Source organism: Lontra canadensis, unplaced genomic scaffold (assembly GCF_010015895.1).
Source record: "Lontra canadensis isolate GAN:19392208 unplaced genomic scaffold, GSC_riverotter_1.0 scaffold40, whole genome shotgun sequence".
Classification (NCBI taxonomy): domain Eukaryota; kingdom Metazoa; phylum Chordata; class Mammalia; order Carnivora; family Mustelidae; genus Lontra; species Lontra canadensis.
The window spans coordinates 160010-183522 of NW_022631034.1; the positions used below are offsets into that span (position 1 = coordinate 160010).

The following is a 23513-nucleotide window of genomic DNA, read 5'->3' on the forward strand; positions in this document are numbered from 1 at the left end:
GCCTTTAGCAACCAAATTCTTCCACTTAGCAAGTTTTCAAGGTTAATCTGTGCTATAGCATGGATCTGTACTTCATTCTTTTTGTATAGCTAAACAATATTCCATTCTCTGGGTATACTACTTTTTGGTTATTCATTCAGCAATTGATGGACATTTGGATAAGTTTCCACTTCTTGGCTATTATGAGTAATGCTGCTACTAACATTTGTGTAGAAGTTTTTATGTGAATGTATGTTTTTATCTTTTTTTGGTATATACCTATGAGCGGAATTGCTGAGTCACATGGCAACTCTGTGTTTAACATTTAAAAATCTGTCAAACTACCTTCCAGAACAGCTTTCATCATTTTACATCCCCCCCAGCAATGTGACCCTTAAATCAACATTGCCAACATGCCAAGCTTAAAAAGATGTGATTAATGCAAGTATATCATTTTCAAGTAAATTTTAATAAGTATTTATAGGAAATATTAGACATAGCAATGCTGGATATGTAGTGAAAATTACTGTCCAATTCAGGTTCTACATACTTGGGAGTTTTTAAAATCTTTTTCAGAATTGTGAACACTCAATATGTTTAAGGTGGACCATGAGAAACTTTTGTGAATATTGATTCTCACTGAAGGAAAGTCAGCAAGTCATGTATTCAATAAAATTAGTAGGTTAGGCTCTTCCCACTTACACAATTTTTTGGTACTCCATAAAGTCTCCCCCAAAGTGAATATAGTCCAGTGCAGGAGAGTGTTTGCCTGGCCAGTGCAGTTTTTCAGGGATCTGCTTAGCTGGGCGAGAGCTATGGTCCTGGCAAGTACAGCATGGAGAACTCCTGAGGAGAGCACAGAGCTGTAGGGAACCACTGCCTGGAGGACGGGTGGATGATCTCCAAGAAGAGAGTCATGTATTTGAATCACGTGAGAGCACTGTGAACTAGCAAAAGAAAATGACTTAACTAGAGACTCTCTTAAGGGGCATTGTGATATTAATTTTAAAAGTGTTTGCCAATTAGTGGGGGGAAATCCAGAAACAATATAGACTTACAAATGTGCATACAATATGGGTAAGATAGTGAATGAGAAAGAGAGGAAGAGAAGTTGGGGGCAGAGAGAAAGGCTTTACTCCTGGGCCAGTAGTTTCTGTAAGGTTTGTGGGAACATGTACATGTTTTATCTGTTTGTACTAGAGTATAGCTAAAGATCTGAAACAAACAGAGATTCTCAGGAGCTTTTATAATGGGCTTTAAGAGTGTGACCTCATGTTTAAGAAAGCTGCTATCAAATATTTGTTTTGTGAAGGCATAGAACAACTTAGTTTTCCTGAGAATCAGATTTTCTCATTTTATTTTATCCAGCAGCTGTTCTTTGGGTGTCTAAACCTATGAAAATTGAGAAACAATGAACATGAGCTAATCAAACAATTAGATTTCTGTATGCACCAACAAAATTTCTGAACCAAATTTGTTGGTGTTTAGGAGCTAAAAGAAAATAAATTATAAACAGACATAGATAAACACACACTCTATCAACAGAGAGAGAAAACATAATGACACATGCATAAAAAACACCCAATAATTATAGCTGCTGTCATGTTATCAAGATGTTATCTCTTAGAATTATGGCATACTTACCATATTAGACCTACCCAGCAGGTAGCTGGTTAGTTCTCTAGTGATCTGGGTTCTTTTGACAACACTGCTAGTCATAGTTTTGATTTGAGGGAGAGAAGGTTTTTACACAGAACGAACAGGATGTAAAAAACGTTCTTTCTATAAAAAGCAGTCATCTGGGCAAATGGCTTCTTGGTCATTTGATTCAAAATTTGCTAATCAGTTTGCACACTGGAGTTCTTACTGTCCTTTATTGATATTCTTTGGCCGATCTTTGTTTTTACTGACCATAGGTTCTGTGTGAATCTCTTTTGTAATACTGAAATACGCTTCCTGTGCCTTCCCATTCTTCAGGGGGACAGTTAACTCTTTACTCTTCCATGGTATCTGTTACGATTTCCCCAAACTAGAAGTAATCTCTCTGATTTCTCCTAATTACCGTCTTTCTAGGTAGTTGTAATTCTGTAAATCTAGATATCATGAATTTTTAAGATATGCTATCATTTTTGTACCTCCAAGAAAGAAAAGGCTCTGCCTGTATTTTACAATGCTTTCTCAACCTTTAGAATTTTTTCTTATATCTACTGGAAGAGCTCTTTTAGAATTAGTAAATAAAGATTTTTGTTTAAATCATATCACTCTCATAAGGAAGGTATAAAGCAAAGAAATTGGTTAAGGAGTTCTTTTTCACATTCAGAATCTGTTTTTTTTTTTTTTTAATTACTTTTCATCTCAGCGCTGTTGATGTCAATATTTTTCCAAACACTAGCATTTTCTGGGTTATCAAGAATACTTGTGATACAGCATTTCATAAAAGAATGCTTCACTATTGCTTCTTAGATTTTCTATCAGCGTGTTCCGTTTTGCAAACTTTATGCTGGCTCTTTATATGTTCTTCCCATAAGATGTCAACATAAGGTTTTCAGACATTGCTCAGGGCTCCTTTCCCTTCCTCAAATGGTGTTTAAATAGTTTGTTGCCCAAAATATTGATGGGTTAAAATTGCCCATCTATCATGAGGAAAGCGCCCCAGTTTGTCTGTATGCAATCAATGACAACTTGATCACAGCTGCTACTGGGCTATCGGTAATTGTGAGATAACATCGATTTTAACAAAGATCTTGATGTCAGAGATGTTAACATTTTGTGAACCTTAAAATGGAAGAAATACAGCAGTACTCTCTTCTTTTGTGTTTCTTAGAGTTCAACTAAAATATCACTTCTGTGAACCTTTTCGTTGGCCCCTAGGACTTTGTTAGTGGCTATTTTCTCTGAAATCTCATAGCCCTCTATTTAGTTAAAAGGACTCAGTAATAATTTTACATGAAAATAATCCACGCACATGGTTACAAAAACCTATTGCAATCAAAAAAATCTCACCCCCTGCCCCATACCTTCTCCGTGCTGACCTTGGGAACAACTAACTTGAACCATTGCTGGTTTTGTTTCCTAGACCTGTGGCTTCCTCTGAAGGGCTGGGTAATGTGCTTATACTGACTTTTCATTTATCAACCATAAGCAGCATCCTAGAAGAGAATTTAGTTTACTAGTTTTGCCTTCTTTCTTTCTCTATTCCCGCATATAATTATACCAATTTCCAAAGCTTCTTAATTGATTACATTTGTAATTCTCTTCACTATTTCTGTCCCATTCACTACAGGTAGTTCCTCTCGACTCCCTCCATCATCAGGTTGGGATATTTCACCCTTTGCCTTCCCATTCTATCTCCTTATACAATCATACCGCCCAAGTTTTGAGAAGTGTATAGTGAGACTATTGTTAATATTCCACATTTAGTATTGTAATTAATTGAATCTTTCATTTTTGTCTATTGTTGAACCAAAAAGTTGAAAAATCTATAAAGAGCATTAATGTTATTATGACCATAACTATCATTCACTGCAGAATCAAGAAGTGTCATTTCATTTAATATGACTCCTTAGCCACCCAAAGGAGAATATTCTCGGAATCAAGGTTAAGGGATTCTTTCATCTTTCACATGGATTCTTTAATTCTTCACTTGGTCAAAATTGTGCCATATATGCAGCACCTGGCCGGCTCAGTCCATAGAGCATGAGACCTTTGAGTTTGGGGTCTTGACTTCAACCCCCTGTTGGGTATACTTAAAAAAAAGTATGCCACATTTTATTTTGGTTCATATTTAGATCAGGACTCTCCATAAAGCTTTTTTAAATTAACTTTATTTTTTCTTGTTGGGAGAAGGTAGGTGGGCCTTCTTCATTGTATCTTTAATTTTTTAGGTTTTTATCCAATCTTCTTGATTTTTTTGGGATCAATTTCATTCTTCTTTTTGTCGACCATGAACTCATATTCTTATTTGGTTTAGTGGCTTCAATTTTGAAATACGACTTCCTTTTTTCCCTTGTGCTATTTGTGGGTTCTGTTTTTGTTTTTGTTTTTTGTTTTTGTCACATTTTTTGCAGCTTCAGAATCATATTACCCATTGAGTTACCTCCATTCCTGCCTCCCCTCTGGTTATTTCCTTTCAGGGGTCAGCTGCTATGTGGACTGGTCATTCTCAAGCCTGTGGAGCCATCAGCTGGGTTGTAGTTCTGCTTTCCTGAATCCTGAATCCCTGAATCCCTCTTTCTTGGTTTACTTCTCATTTGGCTGGAATACCTTGTAAAATTCCTTCTGAGAAAGAGATTTATAGAATATAAATTTTCTAAGTCATTGTGTTATTGAAAATACATTTGCTTTGCTCTGATACTTGCTTGACTGGCTAATAGAATTTTCCACTGTAAATAATTTTCCATCAGTCATCACTGGATTATCTTCTAGTATTCATTGTTTTGGTATAAAACCTTTGCTTCCATTCTCTTTCTCATTTCTTTAGAGATTTTTTTCTTCTCTTGAAATGTTTCCTGTCTTCTGTTCTTTGCTCTTCTGTAATTTCTTAGTGATATGTTTAGCAGTGGATATTTTTTCCGTTCTTACTCCTTGGACTTGGTACACTTTTTTTTTTTTTTTCCCCTTCAGTTTGAAAACTTGTATCTCTTATCACCTCTGGAAAAGTTTTTCATTTTATTTCATTGATCATTTTCTCTTTATTCTCTTTTTCTGGAACTACTGCTGTTTGGATATGGATCATTTGACCTTTTTCTTTAAGCATTTCTTTTTTCTTTTTTCCTTTTGGGGAGGAATTAATTATGCAAAAGTGTTTTCTAACATTTCTATTGAAAAATGTTTTTGCAACTGTGCTTACGATTTTCTAAAGCTCTTTCTTCTGATGATGATTCCTTTGTCAGAGCAATCTTTGAATTTATGGGTGCAGCGTCTTCTGAAAATGTCCTTGAAGATACTCATGAACATTTACTAAAGCTATTTTTCCTACTCTGAGTTATCTATGTCCCCTGTGGTAGGTTTTCTTTTTTTTTTCCCCCTCTTTTTACAAAATTTTTTCATTATGCTGAAGTCTTCATGTCTTAGTTCATGTCTTAATTCAACATGGCTGTTAAGGGGATAAATATGAAAAATGTGAATTGTGTGCATATGGGCAGTGTTTGTCAACTGGTAGGCTTTATTCTAGGCACTTGAGTGGGGAGCTGCCTTTTACCAGAACATGTAAGTTCTTTACCATGTTCATGTCAAGTCTATACTGAAAGCCCAAGTTCTCCTCAAGTAACTTGTACTTTTTAATTCCTTTAATATATAGGAGTGTATGCAACAATTTTTTAATTCTTTTTGGCTATTTGACATCTTTGGATATTTTATCTATGTTTGGGGATTTCCCTACCTTATAAATCCCTATTTTCCCAAGTTTCCTGGCTGCCTAAATGTAGACTGTGAACTAGGCTGCATCAGTGAGAGACATGCCAAATCTTATATCAGAAGTGTGGAATATGGAAGAACAGATGAGCTCAGAGGAACTCAGAGGTAGTAGTCTTTGAGGTTTCAGTCATAACATGCAATGTCTTAGCATGGTAGCAGGGTTATCTTTTCTAGAGAAATTTACATGGGATTTTGGGTGAGATTCTTGACTGTGTGCTTTATTAGTCAAGTTCTCTGGCTCTCACTGAGGTTCTGTGAGGTACCCAATAATTTTACTATTTATTTTCCTATTTAAACTAGCCAGAGTTGTTTCTCTTGTTGTAAATCACTCCTCTGACAGATACAGGGAGTTAGATTTGGCTGCTGTGAATTGTTCATGAGGGGATAAAGAAAGTCAGATATTACATATACAGACTAAAACTGTCTCTCCTTTTGGCCCCATATCACTCTGCCCTTTACCATTTGGAACATCTCCAGGGTTTTGCTAAGTAAATTTGTTTCTTCATTGATGACAGCTCCTTCCCCAAATATCCTGTGTGGTCACTTCCTTCATTCTACTTCATTGATCTTTGCTTCATCTTCCAGAAATTTGTTTAAATCTCTCTTTTGCTGCTGCTCCCTTCTCATTCTGTGTTCTATTGGTTAATAATGATTTATTTTACTGTAATACTAGAGACATCTCAGGAGTAAGAGAAGATCAGTTTATTTGTTTAGTTTGTTATCTTGAATGTGAAGTCCCATGGTACTTTACTCATATTGGTATTATGGAACTTTGATATATAAAAAAGTCATAAAATAATGTTACTTATTAAAAATAGCAAGTTAAAATTAATGATTTATTATTGATTTTTATATTTCTAGTCCTTCATATGGTAACTTATATTTTACCAAATATTTAGCTAATAATTAAATGAGTTAACTTATGTATAGATTTTTTAATTACTTTGTAGGTAAGATGCCTATTCTGACTCAACTTTGTTGAGTTTATGGTACCTACGTCTCTGAATCACAGTTTATCCCTCTGTATTTTCAAGGAATTAATTTGCAACAAGATCACATAATTAGAGCCACATCAGGAATTAAAACACTTGAAATTAAGTTTTCAAAGTGACAAATGCTTATACCAAAATGATGAAAGGGTTTTTTTTTTATTTGAAAATAATTTAAGTCTTTAAGGCTACTTGATGGGAAGGAATAGCATCATCAATTTCTGCCCTAAATGAAGAAATAAAAGTAAACATACTTAAAATGACAAGGTTAGTAGAGATAGACCAGGCTATTTTTATTTTGACATTTGAAGAAATAGGGTTTTTCATTTATATTTAGATGAAATACTTAAATGGTATTAAGTGAAAAATGGGCGCCTGTCTAGCACAAAGTAAAAGCAAGAATTAGTGGCAGATGGCACTCATCAAGGCAACAAAATTGTCAGAATTGCTTTTCCTACTCATAAACTTTTCTACATACCTAGAGACTTTGTGAGATCATTGGAGCAAGTTGTAAGTAATTTCCTTTCTTCCACTCAAACACTAATTGAGACCATTCTCCTTTATATTTAAGTAGAATTTCATACATAAAGATACACAAAAAGTTTTCTATGATAGAAGTTGAAGTCTAATTTTTTCCTGAAAACCCATAATATTATAATTCAGGAGAATATAGTTTTTTATTTCTCCTTTTGTTTGACGTTTATAATAATAACTCCAGAGTCAGTGACATGTATAATATGCTTACTCTGGTGTTTTATTTTTATTTATTTATTTATTTATTTATTTTTTAAAGATTTTATTTATTTATTTGACAGAGAGAAAGATCACAAGTAGGCAGAGAGGCAGGCAGAGAGAGAGGGGAGGAAGCAGGCTCCCTGTGGAGCAGAGAGCCCGATGCAGGGCTCGATCCCAGGACTCTGAGATCATGACCTGAGCTGAAGGCAGAGGCTTTAACCCACTGAGCCACCCAGGTGCCCCACTCTGGTGTTTTATGAAAATTGAATTACTGACCACAGATTTAGATGTTATGGGTGGGTCATTTAGATCAATCTATGAATGCATCTTTGTATATTTTATGAAGATTTCAAATAAAACACATTATTTTTCTTAACTGTCAACATAGAATGACTATATTCCAGAGGGAACGTTAGGCAGTATTATCTCTAACTCCTCATAGCTTGATGTCTATCAGTGGCTCAATTTATAGGAGCTATACTTATAGAGGACTGCAATTTATTTATCTAAATCAGGAACTCTAAATCGGGAAGCTTTAGATGAATTTAGATGAATTTCAGAGTTTGTTAACCCCCTGAAATTATAGCCCTAATTTTGGGTATATGTGTCTCCTCCTGGCAGTTGGTACCTTGCTCTTACCAAATTCTCAACAATATCCATATTTATTTATTTTTTTAAAAGATTTTATTTATTTGTTTGAGAGAGTGAGGGGGAGGGGCAAAAGGAGATGAAGAGAGAATCCCAAGCAGACTCTGCTGTGAAGCTCTATGTGGGGCTTGATCTCACAACCCTGAGATCATGATCTGAGCTAAAATCAAGAGTCTGACGCTTAACCAACTGAGCCACCCAGATGTCCCAACAAGACCCATATTTAAAAATGGTTAAGGGGGTGCCTGGCAACAGTCAGTTTGTTCTCTGTATTTGAAAGTCTGATTCTGCTTTCTGTTTGTTTATTCATTTTTTTTTTTTTTTAGGTTCCACATATAAGTGAAATCACATGGTATTTGTCTTTCTCAGTTTGACTTATTACACCTAGTATCTATGTTGTCCATCCATGTTGTCACAAATGGCAAGATCTCATCCTTTTTTATGGCTGTATAATATTCTCTCTCTCTCTCTCTCTCTCTCTCTCTCTTTCTCTGTGTGTGTGTGTGTGTGTGTGTGTGTATCACATCTTTGTTATCCACATAATCCATCTTTTGAAGATTGTTGTTATTTTCTTGGTATGATGCCACCAGGCTATTTTGAAGAATATTCAAGAAAGAGTCATATCATGCCATTCCTTCATTCACTCATTCATTCAGTTAATATATAGAAAGCACCTAGTAGGTAAGAGGCAGCCTTCTATGGGTGAAGGATATAATGATGAAAAAGAAACAGTAAAAAAAAAAAAAAGTCTTGGTTTAGGGGAGTCTACTTTCTAGTGGGGAGAGTTAGACAATAAGCAAGAAAAACAAGAAGTCATATTCACATTAGATAGTGTGAAGAAATCAGGAGAAAATTCAGCAGAACAGTAGGTATGGCATGTTTGGGTGGGGAAGGTGTTGAACTATTAGGTGGGCTAGCAGGGAAGGCTCTGAGAAGGTGACTTGAACAAAGGAAGAGCAGTAGTTGATGAGATCAGAGGGGCAGTCGAGATCCAGGACTTTGTAGTTCTGTGTAGGACTGAGACTTGTACTCAGAATGAAAAGGCAAGTACTATAGTGTTTGGGGCAAGACAGACATGATCTAGATCACTCTGGCTGCTGCCTTGAGAATAGACTGAACTCAGGCATAAGGGCAGCAGAAGGGAGACAAGGTAGGAGGTTCTTCTGACTGTCGGGGAAGAGAGGGTGGTGGCTTAGAATAGGATCTCGGCAGTGGAGGGGCTGAGGAACTGTTGAATTGTGAAGTTCCCATGAAACTCTGGTACGGTTAGGATGCTCATGAGGATGTTACCTGTTTTGAAGTTACTCAGGCAAAAATTTCTTTCTGTTCTTAGTGTTAGGATTATTTGAACATTTTCCCTAAGCTGTTAGTTTCATTTTAGTGTAAAAGCACTCTGAATATATGATTGAACAATTTGATCAGAAGAAAGCATAAAGGAAATTAATAGTTCATCTTTAAAAAATGAATTCAACTTAATGGCATTTTGTATATTACACTTACTTTGGTCATCTTACCATTAGTTTTCGCTTTGCTTGATTTTTTTCCCTCACAGCTTAAAAACTTCTGCCTTTTTTTCTTTTTTTTTCCTCGGTATTATTTGTGCTTCTGTAAACCTCTTTGTATATTCCTTTCTGGTACAATGTAGGGTCATATAAATATTTGTCTCATTGAGTCTATATAAGGGGCCATATTTTACACTCTCTTCAAGGTTGCATCTATGTCCTTTTCATTGTTGTGCTTGTTTCTCTGTTATGTAAGAGTGAAACCTGCCTGCAAGAATTCAAACCATAAGAATAATTTGTGTTTTGCATGGAACATTAAATAAAAGAATGCTTGTCTTATATAAGCAAGAACAACTGAGCTGTTTGGTCACTTGACTCAGAAGATCAGTTGAGTTAAAAGTGAGTCAAATCAATTGTTGGCCTGAATTATTTGCCACCAGTTGGTTCATTCAAAACACTTAGTCTAATGATATGTTGTATCTCTGACACATCCTGATTATGAAACTTACTCTTAGGTTTATTTTAAGAGATATTTTTTAAAAAAAGTTTGAATTTAAATTCCAATTAGTTAACAAACAGTGTAATAATTAGTTTCGGGTATAGAATGTAGTGATATAATACTTCCATACCATAGCCCGTGCTCATCACAGCAAGTGCCCTCCTTAATCCCCATCAGTTATTTCATCCATCCCCCCAGCAACCTCCCCTTAGGAGAAAATTTTGTATCACAAACAGGTATCAAAAAATTCACATGATTAGATAATGAGGAGTCCAAAGACCGACCGAATGGATGTTTAGAAGTCCTAAAGACACGTTGTGATATCCATGTATAAGGAATCAAACTTCTGATGAAAACTGAGAGGCTGAAAAACAAATTTATCAGACAGCAAAATGTTTATGCTCATCCCTTCTCTTCCCGAGCGTCATTAAGTCATGAACTAAACAAACGTGTTTTCCTGTTTACTCATCACATGGTGCCAATTTGCAGATGTGACTTATGAGACATGTTTCTCACTTCATATTTTATAATATTCTTTGTGGTAAATCTGTAAGTTCCGTTTTAAAATAAAATCTCTCAGAATCATGGGAAGCTCTGAAAGGGATTATAGAGCTCATCTGTCAGGGGGATTTATATACAAGGAACCTGAGGTCTAGAGTGTCGAAGTCCCAAGTCCCACAGCTGATTAGTTGGAGAGTCTAGATCAACATTCAAGACTCCTGACACCTAATTCAGAGCTTTTTACCTCAGATTAACTTTCTCCAGTGAGCTGAATCCCCAGTTTGAGGTAACAAAAAACACTGGAACAACAAAAACGTTTAGGCTTTCATTACGAGTCAAAGCCCAGTATATTAAAATTATGCTGCCAATCTAATTCATGATGTCCTAGTACAAATAATCTTATTCATGATGTATTTCAAATTGAGTAGACTTCATGGGAAAGCTTATCTCTTGAATTCAGCCTATGATTTGGATATATTAAGCCATCAACCTTTCCTTAGATTACTCTGATAACTCTCCAATGTGAGTATTACTGCATCTGCAAAAAAACACCAGGGGTTTCCAAAAGTATACAGGGTAATTTCCTCCTCTTTATTGGAAATAAATATACAGTCATTACCTATGCTATAACTGTTTGGCTTTGTAGTATTACAGTGAATGTAATGGCTTTAGAAAATAAGAGAAATGTAAGAGTTGAATATGAAAAAAAATTAATGTTCAATGGTGTACATATTGAATCAACCTTATGAACACTTTTGTTTAGTTAAAAATTTGGTCTTATCTTATGATGCCTGCTTTGTCATGGCATAAAGGAATATTAAAAAATTTTTGAATATACTACATGTGAATATGTGGCTAATATTATATGTTAAGCATGTGCACGGGAATGAATCTATAATGTCTAGCTCTACTTTAATGTGAGACACTTCTCTGATATTGATGCACAGTATTATAGAGGATTAAAATTTAAAGACTTATTCATAATCCTTTTAATTTTATATTTCCCCAGACAACTTGTAGAGATCGATGTCAGGTGTTTTTGTGTGTTGTATGTTATTTGTTTTAGATGTACTGTTTTTCAGGTCTACTTCTCTGAAGTAAGATGACTTGTCAAAAATTCTGTGTGGCTTTGTTACATTGGGGTAAGTAATTTGCTTTTTAAATCTCCACATATAAGAGATTTTGCCCTTAGAGATGCTGTTTCTTTTTTTGGCTAGCAGAATGTCCCCTGTCTGCGTTAGAAATTCTCATGCTCATGATTGAAAATACAAAACAAACCAAAGTGTAAGGGTGAAAATGAAAAAATCCTTCCCAATCTCCTGGGCACAATCTGACGTGTAACTTTCCAGAACTGTAACACACAAACACACACAATTTGTATCTATGGTTGCAAAAATAGAATTGGTCTCTATTGTTCTGTTATTCTTTTTCTGCTTAATAGTTTTTCAGTTTATCATGACAACTTTTTTTTTTTACTGAGTACTTACTGATATGCTTATTCATTTAATGGTTGCATAACAATGAATTTATGACTATACCTTAAATTATTAATTTACTAGACCAATTCCCCATTGATAGACATTTCTTTATCTGTTACAAATAATGCTGCATTGAAATCCATGCATATATCTTTGTATATTTGGGAGGATATTCCTGTTGATTAATTATTAAAGAGGAATTTCCATGTTAAATAGTATGCACATTTAAAAATTTGGTAGGTACTGTGAAATCTTCTCTGCAAAGCCTTGAACCATTTGCAGTACCAACACAAATACATGAATCCTATCCCATGGTATTTCTGTTAAAGATGTATATTATCGTTCTTCTACCTTTTTGCCCCATCAAGTATGGAAAACATGGCATCTCATTTCAGTTTTATTTACTCGATTATTTGTGAGGTTGAGCACTATTTATAGGCCATTTATATTTCTTTTTTTTTTTTAAAGATTTTATTTATTTATTTGACAGACAGAGATCACAAGTAGGCGGAGAGGCAGGCAGAGAGAGAGGAGGAAGCAGGCTCCCTGCTGAGCAGAGAGCCCGATGCGGGACTTGATCCCAGGACCCCGGGATCATGACCCGAGCTGAAGGCAGAGGCCCTAACCTTCTGAGCCACCCAGGCGCCCTGTCCATTTATATTTCTTATGCAAGTTTCTAAATCATGTACTTTGACCATTTTGTTGCTGGGTTTTATCTTCGTACATTTTCAGAATTTCTAAAATATCACTGATATTCAGCACTGTATTAGTCAGTGTTCTCCAGAGAAAGAGAACCAGGAGGATTTATAGAGCAAGATAAAGAGATTTATTATAAAGACCTGGCTCACAAGATGGTGGAGCTTGGGAAGTCCCATGACCTTTGGTTGGTCAGCTGGAGAGCCAGGAGTGCTGATGGGATATGTTCCAGTCTGGATACTGACAGGCTTGAGACCCAAGAAGAGCTGATGATCAGTTTGAGTCCAAAGGAAGGAAAAGACTGAAGTCAGTCAGGCAGCTAGATTTCCTTCTACTTCAGCCTTTTTGTTTTATTCAAGTTTCTAACTGATCCATAAGGCCCATCGATGTTTCCATGGTAGGGAGGGCAATCTGCTTTTCTCATTTTACTGATTCAAATGTTCAGTTCATCCACAACATCCTCACAGACACTCCCAAACTTTTTCACCAAATGACTGAGCACCCGGTAGCCCTAGACAAGTTGACACATTACCTTAATCATCACAAGCCCTTAACCATTTATTATGTTTTGCAGATTTTTTTCTTCCTGCCCACTGTTTGCTACTTTGTTTTCTTTTATAATACAGAAAATTTATTTATGCACACTAACATCCTTATACATGTATAGAAACATGATATGGTGACACTTGAATGTTTTAATTTAGTAAATGTAGCATTATTAGGTTATAAATGTATAATATCAGATGTTAGTGAAAACTAATTCTCTGTACCAAGGAGCAATTTACTTGGTGATAATATATAAAATATATCGCTATGACACAAAATAATGGATTTATTCTTAAGTGGAAGGGAGATGCCATTTTATATGCTATTTTACATTATAACTCCAGTAGACAATGACAAGTATAATGTTCTAAGGGGATATTGTCAAGTGGTGGTGTTTATGTTGAACATTTCCATCTTGAATATTACCAGAAGACTTAAATGTATACTAGTCTTCCTTCTATCCACTGCAGGAGTATCCTCAAGTGAAAGCTCACAGATAATTTTTTAATGTCATGATTTTAATTATCATAAATCATAGTATGCTTCTGTTTGAAATTAGTCACCCATTGCCAATGACTTTTTAAAAAAATTTTATTTATTTATTTGAGAGAGAGAGAGAGAAAGAACATGAGTGGGAGAAGCAGACTCCCTGCTGAGCACCAAGCCCAAGGCCTGGGTCCGTCCCAGGAGCTGGATCATGACTTGAGCAGAAAGCAGGCACTAAGCAAATGGGCCACCCAGGCGCCTGCCCCACCAATGACTTTTGAACACAGTATTCTCTGACTTGTTTCTTACTGCATTCTAGAGATATTTTGATTAAAAAAAAAAAAACCAAAAAACTCAAATCATCTAATTTAGGCTGTGTTCCAAGTTTTTTTAAAACTAAAGTCAGGCTGGGGCGCCTGGGTGCCTCAGTCAAACATCTGCCTTCAGCTCAGGTCATGATCCCAGAGTCACGGGATCAAACCCTGCATCAGACTCCTTGATGAGCAAGGAACCTGCTTCTCCCTCTCCGTCTACTGCTTCTCCTGCTTGTGCTCTTTCTCTGTCAAGTAAATAAATAAAATCTTTTAAAAAATTAAAGTCAAGCTTTTTTTAAACAAAACCCATTTTAGCTGGCAACCATATTGGGAGCTTGTCCAGCTGTCCACCTGTGTGTTCTAAGCATCTCCTTGGCTAATCCAATCTGAAGGTGCTCTTCTAAGCCTCTCTCCAAGTTTTCTTCATGCATACTGTTCTTTCTTCTTGTAGCCATTTGTAGATTTATAGAAAATACCCATAATAACTCCACTGTTAACAGATTTCAGAAAACCTATACTACAAGGGACTATCAAAAAGTAATAACATACTCATTCTCTCCCCAATGAGAGAATTCACTAATTTTTATTAGGCTCCATTCAATGTGTTTCATATTGGCTTTCCAAAAGGTTTGTTGTTTGATGAAGTTTTTTGAATCAGGAGAGTTCTTGGGATGTTGTTACCATGATAACATATGTCTTCAGATGCAAATTCTGGATTCCTGGCTGTTTAGGGCTCATCTGGAGGGAAAGAAATATTATTTGCAAAAGAAGCGTGTAAAATAGAACCATCTTTTAATTAAACGGATTCAATAGTTGCTATGTCTATGACGTTTATTATTACATTTTAAATTTCAAATACTTCTTTGAGGATTTTAGACTCATTTCAATTCAGCCAACTGAATATTCCATGTGCAGCTAGAAAATGTGCTTTTAGTTAATACCAACAAATATTCATAGTTTTGTAAAACCAAAGAAATAATCTGTTTTTATTGACATGTGCTAATTTCAGAAACATGTTAGAAAGATGAAGTCCAAAGGAACACAGTTGTAATGAGGAGTCACTTTTGGTGAAGTTATGTTACCTAATTGTTATCAGTGTGGGCAAAATGTTAGTCATGTTGGTCATCTTCGCTTTAATTTTTGCATCTGATACCTTTTTATGTTAGTTCACTTTTATGGAAAAGTTTAGAAATCAAACTTTTAACAGTCACTACCTATATATTATTTAGATGTTTTTACATATATTACTTTAATAATTTAAAGCTTTTTTGGTGAACTGGTTTTTAAAAAAATTGTAATTTTCTTACATTTTTACATTTACCCTAATTCTTCAAAATTCTCATTCCATGCAAATCCATGCAAAATTCTCAGAATTCTCATTCTGCATTGGTTTGTATGTGAAGCAACACAGCTGTTGAATTATATGAGTAACTTGTAAAAGAAAGAATTATTGAGAATTAATTATTATTTTATTTTCAAACAATTACTGATTAAAAAAACAAGTACCACTCCAGAATTTTTTGGGTATGAGATTATATAATTATTCTTAATTTTTATATGTCTAAAAATTGAGAATTGTCTTTAACCAGCAATGGAATTTTTCTATCTTTGTGCATTGATTCTTGGAGAGTGCATTAAAGACATGTCTTAGACAATGTGCTATATCTGAGGATATAGGACATTGTCTAGGGTAGATTCAAGAGCTCATCCCGCTGTTCTGATGCTGAAGATAAACTCTTCTAAAAACACTCATAGTGCTAACATTTTGGTAATATTTTCTTTAAGAAATATTAAAATAACACTTTAATATTTGTTTATATATATAAATTGCACATCCAGATATTTCCCACTTATCCTGGAAGCTCATTAGAATTTTTTTTTTAAGTGCTCAACATCACGTGGCATCAGGGAAACACAAATCAAAACTACAGGGAGATACCACCTCACACCAGTCAGGATGGCTAAAGTCAGGAAGCAACAGGTGTTGGCCCCGATGCGGAGAAAGGGGAACCCTCTTACCTTGTTAGTGGGAATGCAAGCTGGTGCAGCCACTCTGGAAAACAGTATGGAGGTTCCTTAAAAAGTTGAAAATAGAGCTACCCTACGACCCAGCAATTGCTACTGAGTATTTACCCCAAAGATACAAATGCGGTGATCCGAAGGGGCACATGCACCCGAATGTTTATAGCAGCAATGTCCACAATAGCCAAACTACGGAAAGAGCCTAGATGTCCATCAGCAGATGAATGGATGAAGATGTGGTATATACATACAATGGAATATCAGCCATCAAAAAACACAAAATCTTGCCATTTTCAATGGCATGGATGGGATTAGAGAGTATTATGCTAAACGAATTAAGTCAAACAGAGAAAGACAATTATCCTATGATCTCACTGATATGAGGAATTTGAGAAACAAGACAGATGATCATAAGGGAAAGGAGGGAAAAATGAAACAAGATAAAACCAGAGAGGGAGACAAACCATAAGAGACTCTTCATCTCAAGAAACAAACTGAGATTTGGTGGAGGGGAGGAGAGTGGGAAGGATGGGGTGGCTGGGGACAGACACTAAGGAAGGTATGTGCTATGGTGAGCACTATGAATTGTGTAAGACTGATGAATCACAGACCTGTATCCCTGAACCAAATAATACATTCTATGTTAATATAAAAAAAGAATAATTTTTTAAGAAAAAGTGATTGAAATATTTAGCTATAATTTTTTTCATTAAAATGTAAATATAGAAGGCTAGATTAATCATGCTTCATTTGAAGTACTTGAATTCAATTTTCAAAGCAATTTTCGGATTTCCAAGAAGAGGTGCTAAAGGGTGAAGTTATCTCAGTAAATTAATGTACCCTTCCAAGTATCACACATTGTATAATGGAAGCCCAGAGCTCTGCATTAGGCACGGACTGAGCACTACATGGTTTAATCTCAGGTATTTCCTATTTATGTCTTAATCAAAATGACGAATTGTTTTTCTGTGTGTCTTTAATATCCTAACAGAACTTATTTATTTGACAACTGCACTTAACTTGGCATATCCAATTACTCCCTGGAGATTTAAGCTGTCTTGCATGCCACCAAATACAACTTACGACTTCCTCTTGCCAACTGGAATCTCCAAGAACACTTCCAATCTGAATGACCATTATGAGGCAGTTGTCAAAGCTAAACTGAATTTGAGTACTACCTACTTTTCTAACTTATCTTCCAAAACAACTTTCTACTGTTGCTTTTGGAGCAAGGAAGATAAAAACTGTTCTGTACATGCAGACAACATTGATGGGAAGGACTTTGTTTCAACAGTGAATTCTTTAGTTTTTCAACAAATAGGTAAGTATATTAATGTTCCAAGCATTACCTATTAACTGTGTGTGTGTGTTTTTTTTTTTTAAGATTTTATTTATTTATTTGACAGAGAGAGAGCATAAGCCGGCAGAGTGGCTGGCAAAGGGAGAGGAAGAAATAGGCTCCTGGAAGAGCAGGGAGCCTGATGTGGGGCTGGAGCCCGATGTGGGGCTCTATCCCAGGACCCTGGGATCATGACTAGAGCTGAAGGCAGTTGCTTAACCAAGCCACCCAGATGTTCCCCTAGTAACTGTTTTAAACAAAATGTTTTCCTTCTCTGAAACCTGTATGAAGAAATGTAATATAGATGGGATTCTTATACATATCATCATTTTGTATTAGTAATAATATTATGATTCATCATGTGACCAAACTAATGAACCCGAAATTATTTTATATTTTATAAAAATACAATGAGGGGACTCTTTTTTTCCTATAAATCTATTACTTGCAATCTTCTAAATTTGCTTTAAAATAGAAAACGCACACCTTATTTTGTTGAATAGATAAAATATTCAAAATATTCAACTGTTGGGGGCACCTGGGTGGCTCAGTTGGTTAAGTGTCTACCTTCAGCTCAGGTCATGATCTCAGGATCTTGGAATTGAGCTCCGCATTGGGCTCCTTTCTTAGTGGGGAGTCTGCTTCTCCACTCCCTCTGCCTTTCCCCAACCCCTGGTTTGTGTTCTCTCTCTGTCTATCTCTAATAAATAAATAAAATCTTTTAAAAATATTCAACTGTTGAATTAGTTAAATTTTAAAACACTTATGAATAATATTTGTTCAAGCAAGGAATCTCTCAGTAGCCAATTACATATTTTAAATCAAGGGGGTTTTGTTGTTTAAGTATAATGCATACTGAATGTAGCTAGCGTAATAATTCTGCATCTGAAAATCAAAACCACAAAGTTATTTCCAAGCCTTCTGGAAAAGCTAACAGAGCAGCGTCAATTAAATCAGTATACAGAGACCTATAGTATGAAAATAGAGGCACACATAAGTATAACACTCCTATAAAGGGTTAATCAGAATTTCTCAATGTCAACATTATTAACATTTTGGGCCAGACAATTCTTGGTTATGGGGGGCTGTTCTGTGTATTGTAGGATGTTTAGTAACATCCCTGGCTTCTGCCTATTAGATGCAAGTAGCTCCTTCACCCAAACATATCTCCAAATACTGCCAGATGCCCCTGAGGGCCAAATTGTCCTTGGTTGAGCACCACTGATTAGGTGGTAGAAATGCTCCAGTTCATTGAAATCAGTGCAGGAGTAAGAACAAAGCATAAATATACCATAAAATCAGAGTTTTAAAACAAGCTAGTAGTTATAGCTCCTAGTGTCTCCAAATGAGTCGATGGCCATTAATTAATAAAATTCATTTGATTTTAAATGAGGCATATATATATATTTTTTAATTCATAGGGGAACTTAGTTATTCGGCAATTATTAAATATACCAAGCGTGAACTTAATAAGGCACGGTCTTTGTGATGAGCTTTGATCAAAAAGTGTTAGTACTTTCTTCAGTTTTCAAGAGGAATGATTATGATGCTGTAGATTTAAATTTTACACATAAATAAAGCTTCCATAACCAGTCGCTTCTTAGTGAGTTTAACTAAAATTGGTAGGTTAAGTGGCAATTGCTGAGGATTTCAACAGGTGGTTCTATCAGGCATGCTGTTTACTTCGTAAGGGCTCAACAGTGTTGAAAATCCCGACCAGCTACAAATCCTTCAGGTTTGGGGAATATGTTAGCGTTGTCTTGGGTTAGCCATTATTTGTAGTTGTTGCTACTCTTGCTTTTTAAATTACAAATCACCAATAATTTATTACCAGGTGAGTTTTCCAGTGCACAGTGAAGTATATTTGTGTCAGTTGTATTTGGGGCCTATGATATTACAATAACAAGAATTCAAGACATGAATCATGGTTCACATGTCAATCACTGTGCTTTTAGTGCTAAAGCAGACTCAGAAATACTGCTCCAATTTGCTTGTCCCTTGATATTGAATTTTTTTTTTTCCTCTTCAAAAGTGAGCATGAACTGAGCTAGGTGAGGTCTTTTGTCCTGCTTAAGCAGTTGAAAATTTGGAAAAAAAAAAAAAAAGTTTGAGAATTTAACTCTGTTACTTACCTAAAAGGATACTGGGGACCTCGGGTGCTAAGTGACTTAGGTAGATACATACCACTGGTTAGAGCCGGTTCTTTTTCTCTCAGAATAGGTAATGGAAGTTGTATCAGAACACTGGTAAATTTAATTTAGTTCTTCTCTTTCACGGAGTTGTTCCGAATGTTTTTCAGATTTAATGTAGTTTATTTTTAATTCAGGTGCAAACTGGAACATACAGTGCTGGATGAAAGAGGACTTGAAATTGTTCATCTGTTATATGGAGTCATTATTTAAGAATCCTTTCAAGACTTATGACCTTAAGGTCCATCTTTTATATGTTCTGTAAGTGCCAAATAAATTAATTTGGAAATTTCTATGATACAATTTTTTTTAATGCAAGAGCTTCCATATACAGAAGTGGTTTATGAAAACTCTCCTCTCCCTACATTTCCTTTTGTATGTATGTCCATTTCTAGAGAGCAGTTTTATGTATTTTTCATGCAATATTAATCTCTATTAGGTTTCCTCTTTGCTCCTCCTGTTGATTAAGGTAGCAAGACACAGCAATTATGGATGGGCGTGTATTCTGCAAGAAGGATGAACTCAGTTCAGGGCTCTTAGATATTTGAGTGCTGGGGGAAAACTTGTTATACATTTCTTTTTCAAGCAGATTCTTTTCTCCTCTTTGATCATTTTATTAGCTTAGAAATGTAAGTGTTCAATATTTATTTGTGCAGGGTAGAGAGTCAAGATGATGGTTTTAAATAGCCATACACTTATGATTCCAGCGAAGACATCATTCAAGTTTCCTAATAACTTCAGTGACAATACGTATCATTTCTAGAAGAATTTTAGCTCTTTAAAAATTTTTCCTAATTTGTTCTTTTCTGTGATGCTTAAGGAGAAGAACACTAATTCCCTTCAGTTCTACAGTTTTGAGGGCATACCGTTGAGAGGCAATGTGCTAGAAACTGTCTCTATAAACATGAGTCAAGATAGGAAGTGGAATAGTGGTTACCAGGGACTAGGGATGGGGGCGATGGCAAGTTCCTGTTTAATGTACAGAATTTCAGTTTGGGAAGGTGAGAAGAGTTCTGAAGCTGGATGGTGGTGATGATTATTGGACAATGTGAATGTACTACTGTCACTGAACGGTACACTCAGAATGGAAAATTTTATGTTATGTATATTTTAAATAAAATAATTATATTAATTATATATTTAAAAGTCATTTTGTTAAAATAATTTATTTTTTTAATTTAAATTCAGTTCGCCAATATGTAGTATACCCTTATGAATTAAAATAATTAAAAGAGAAATTTAAAGATGTTAAAAAGAAGAGAAGGGTTATGCTGTCTGTCTCAGAGTCATCACAGACTACTGTTGGGGCAGATTCGCATATGGCTTCAGTCGGAGTAGTTACTCTCGTATGTTGTTTAGGAATGTACGGGAAACCACGGGGGCACTAGATTGTTGTGGAAGCCTTATAGGTGGGGATGGCTAGTGCAGCCGAATTCTAGATGACTCTGGAAGCCTGCTAGCCCCTGTTTCTTTGGGTAGTTCTCATTAGGGACAACATTCTGAATGGGACTGCCCGATTGGTGAGAAGGTGCCCCCAGCTGTCAGTGTCTGAGCTGTACAAAATGTTAGATTTTCCAGACAAATGCTGGGCAGCCAGGAAACCTAGATTCATGTTCACAACAGAAATGACTGCGCTATGGATCTCTAGAGGCGAACAAAGTAACGGGTTGTAAAGTGGGAAAGGTTGGAGTAGTAATTGGTGATGGACAGCCAAGGGTGGACATTAAAAGGACAGGAAAGAATGAGCTTGTTTCTAGTCTGTAGATTATGACCCAGCAGGGAAAGAAAGGTTGAAGATATGGTGGAAGAGAATCCATTGAAGTTCTATGACAGAGAGTGAGTATTTAAATAAGTAAGTTCCAGGAAGAGAGCACAGATGGAAGGTTGGTCTTAAAATGAAGGAGGCTCACTTCAACTTTGAGCAATGAGTAAAGAAAGGAAATCCTCTTTTGGTTGGAGATATATTTGAAGTTTAGAGCAGAAAATTTCCTACTTTTTTGAGCAAAGTAGATTTTGGTTCAGAGAAGCAAATTCCTTTGCAATGTAGCACATTCCTATGATGACCTAAATGTTTTGGATGGTAATCAGAAACTCTCTGGGTGCTTACTCAAGAGAATTTCAAACGTTATCAGCAGGGTGGGGCAGTGTGCTTGTTGTTAAAGCTCAGTGACTATCTGTAAGGATTTAAATTTTATTATGTATAGATTATATTTACATCTAGAGGTCTGCATTTTCAGAAAAAGATATATCTGAGTTTATCAGAATATTACAAAGTTGCATAGTAACTTGGCTACAGCTATGAATTTTCGTTTCACTTCACTCAGCCAAGTAGTCACTGGTCTATTCATATAAATTGTCAGATCCAGGAAAATGAGAAAATTATGATAAATTAACTAGATTTTTAACTTGCTCATATGATGAATTTAGCAGATTGTTTTGACCTGCGATTATTATTATTATTATTTTTAGCGATGGAGAGAGAGAAGTTGGAGGAAGGGCAGAGGGAGAGAGAGAGAGAGAATCTTAAAATCTTAAACAGGCTCCCTACCCAGCACGGAGCCTGACTCAGGGCTCCCTCTCACAGCCCTGAGATCATGACCTGAACTGAAATCAAGAGTCAGGTGCTTAACTGCCTGAGACACCCAGGCTTCCTGAGCTGCTTTTATTTTGAACTCAGACTTCTAAAAATATCAGTACAGGAAAACTTATCATAATTGCATGCAGTTTGAGAAATATTGTGGGATTGTGGCGTTCCCCCTCCCACATTAATTGTTCTCTCCTTAATACAGTTTGGTTAATATGTCCATTTTACCCATTGTTACATGCTGTTTCTGTCTTGAATTCTGTTGTGTGCATCTTTGGGCACTATATCTCCAAATAATTTAAATAAGACTTTTCAGATTAGAAGGAAGAGATAGTCAGTATAATGAACAAGACCTCCATGGGAGGGAAAATCCATAAGGGTGGTTTCTGTAAGAAGAGATTTTAAATCAAAATCCCCTTCTCCAGACATTAGTGAATCCTTGGAAGAAATCTTTCAAATGCTTCTATGTGTAAATAAGTATGTTTCTTAAAGGAACTAAAACCTAATGTTTATAAGGGGTTTAAAGCCCTATAAATATGTCCCATAAGGGAAAGCATTGTTTGAGCTCAGATATTAATGTTTGTAGAGAATCCAAAGGAGAGATACCATAGAAGTGTGCTATTTTCAACTGCTTTAGGACATTTTATCTTTGACATGGAAGAGAAATCCTTTTCTTCCTTCATGAGATGTTTACTGTGTGCACCAGCCCCTGAGCTGAGTGTGGGCAACCACGCTGAACAGCTCAGACACAGCCCTTGCCCTCCTGGAACTAACAGTGAAGATGAGGAACATAACAAAGTTTGAAAACACTGGTGAAATAAACACAGGGACTTGTGAAAACACGTAGAGACAGGCACTAGAAGTATCTGCCTGGATTACGAGGGGGACACAGGATGAACCAGGTAGAGTGAGGAGCATTTGCAAGGTCCCAAGTTCACATCTGGTCATTTGAGGACATGAAAAGGTAAGTATGGTTGCGTTATGAAGTTGGGGAATGGTGAGAAATGGAGGTGGATGAATAAGGGTCATCCAAAGAGTTTGGGCTTCTGTAACTGCTAACACCTCGTTTACTCTGTCTCTTTACTATTCCCTATCAGCATTCCTGGTGATTTCCATGTCCATATGGATGATCTTCAACTTCTTGAAGGCTTTACTTTCCCTATTCTTGCTTCTTCACCCCATTTGGTTCACCCATTCTTGTGGACTTGCTCCAGACCTTGCCATTACTGGTAACTGTGCTCTGTTTGTATTTCAGAGTCAAGTACCTCACTTTCTGACCATCTCCCCCTCCTCCTCCTCACCTTAGCCTTCTTCCCTCTATTGCCTCAATGTCTGGAATAATTCTCCATGTTTCTTGGCTCTGCCTTCTGAATTTCTTTTTCTCCCATTTCTTCTGTACATCTCTGCAGTGGGGGAATTTTCTCAGACAATTTTGGGAATCCAGTGGCTTTGTTTAATTTGTACCCTTTCAGTTTGAGCTAGTAGTGTTTCTGCTACCTGTTCTCTCATAGGAGCCTCACAGCCTCTTGTGACTCTCACTGTGATTCACCCCATTAGGTAAAAGCCCACAGGTCTCTTAGAGATAAGCCCT

At 36.1% G+C, this 23513-nt stretch overlaps 1 protein-coding gene across 8 annotated transcripts in view; it reads left to right on the plus strand.

Annotated features, from left to right (window-relative positions):
* LEPR (leptin receptor) overlaps positions 1–23513 on the plus strand; it is an 87216-nt gene that overhangs the window by 10048 nt on the left and 53655 nt on the right. For 4 of the 8 annotated variants that reach the window (XM_032870009.1, XM_032870007.1, XM_032870012.1 and 1 more), the window contains exons 2-4: positions 11351–11410; positions 16802–17131; positions 19476–19599. In XM_032870009.1, coding sequence (XP_032725900.1) covers positions 11371–11410; positions 16802–17131; positions 19476–19599 — 494 coding nt within the window. In that variant the 5' untranslated portion in view covers positions 11351–11370. Of the gene's footprint in view, positions 1–9435; positions 9668–11152; positions 11411–16801; positions 17132–19475; positions 19600–23513 lie in introns of those variants that run through there. The other 4 variants (XM_032870008.1, XM_032870013.1, XM_032870010.1 and 1 more) reach the window with 3 other exon arrangements.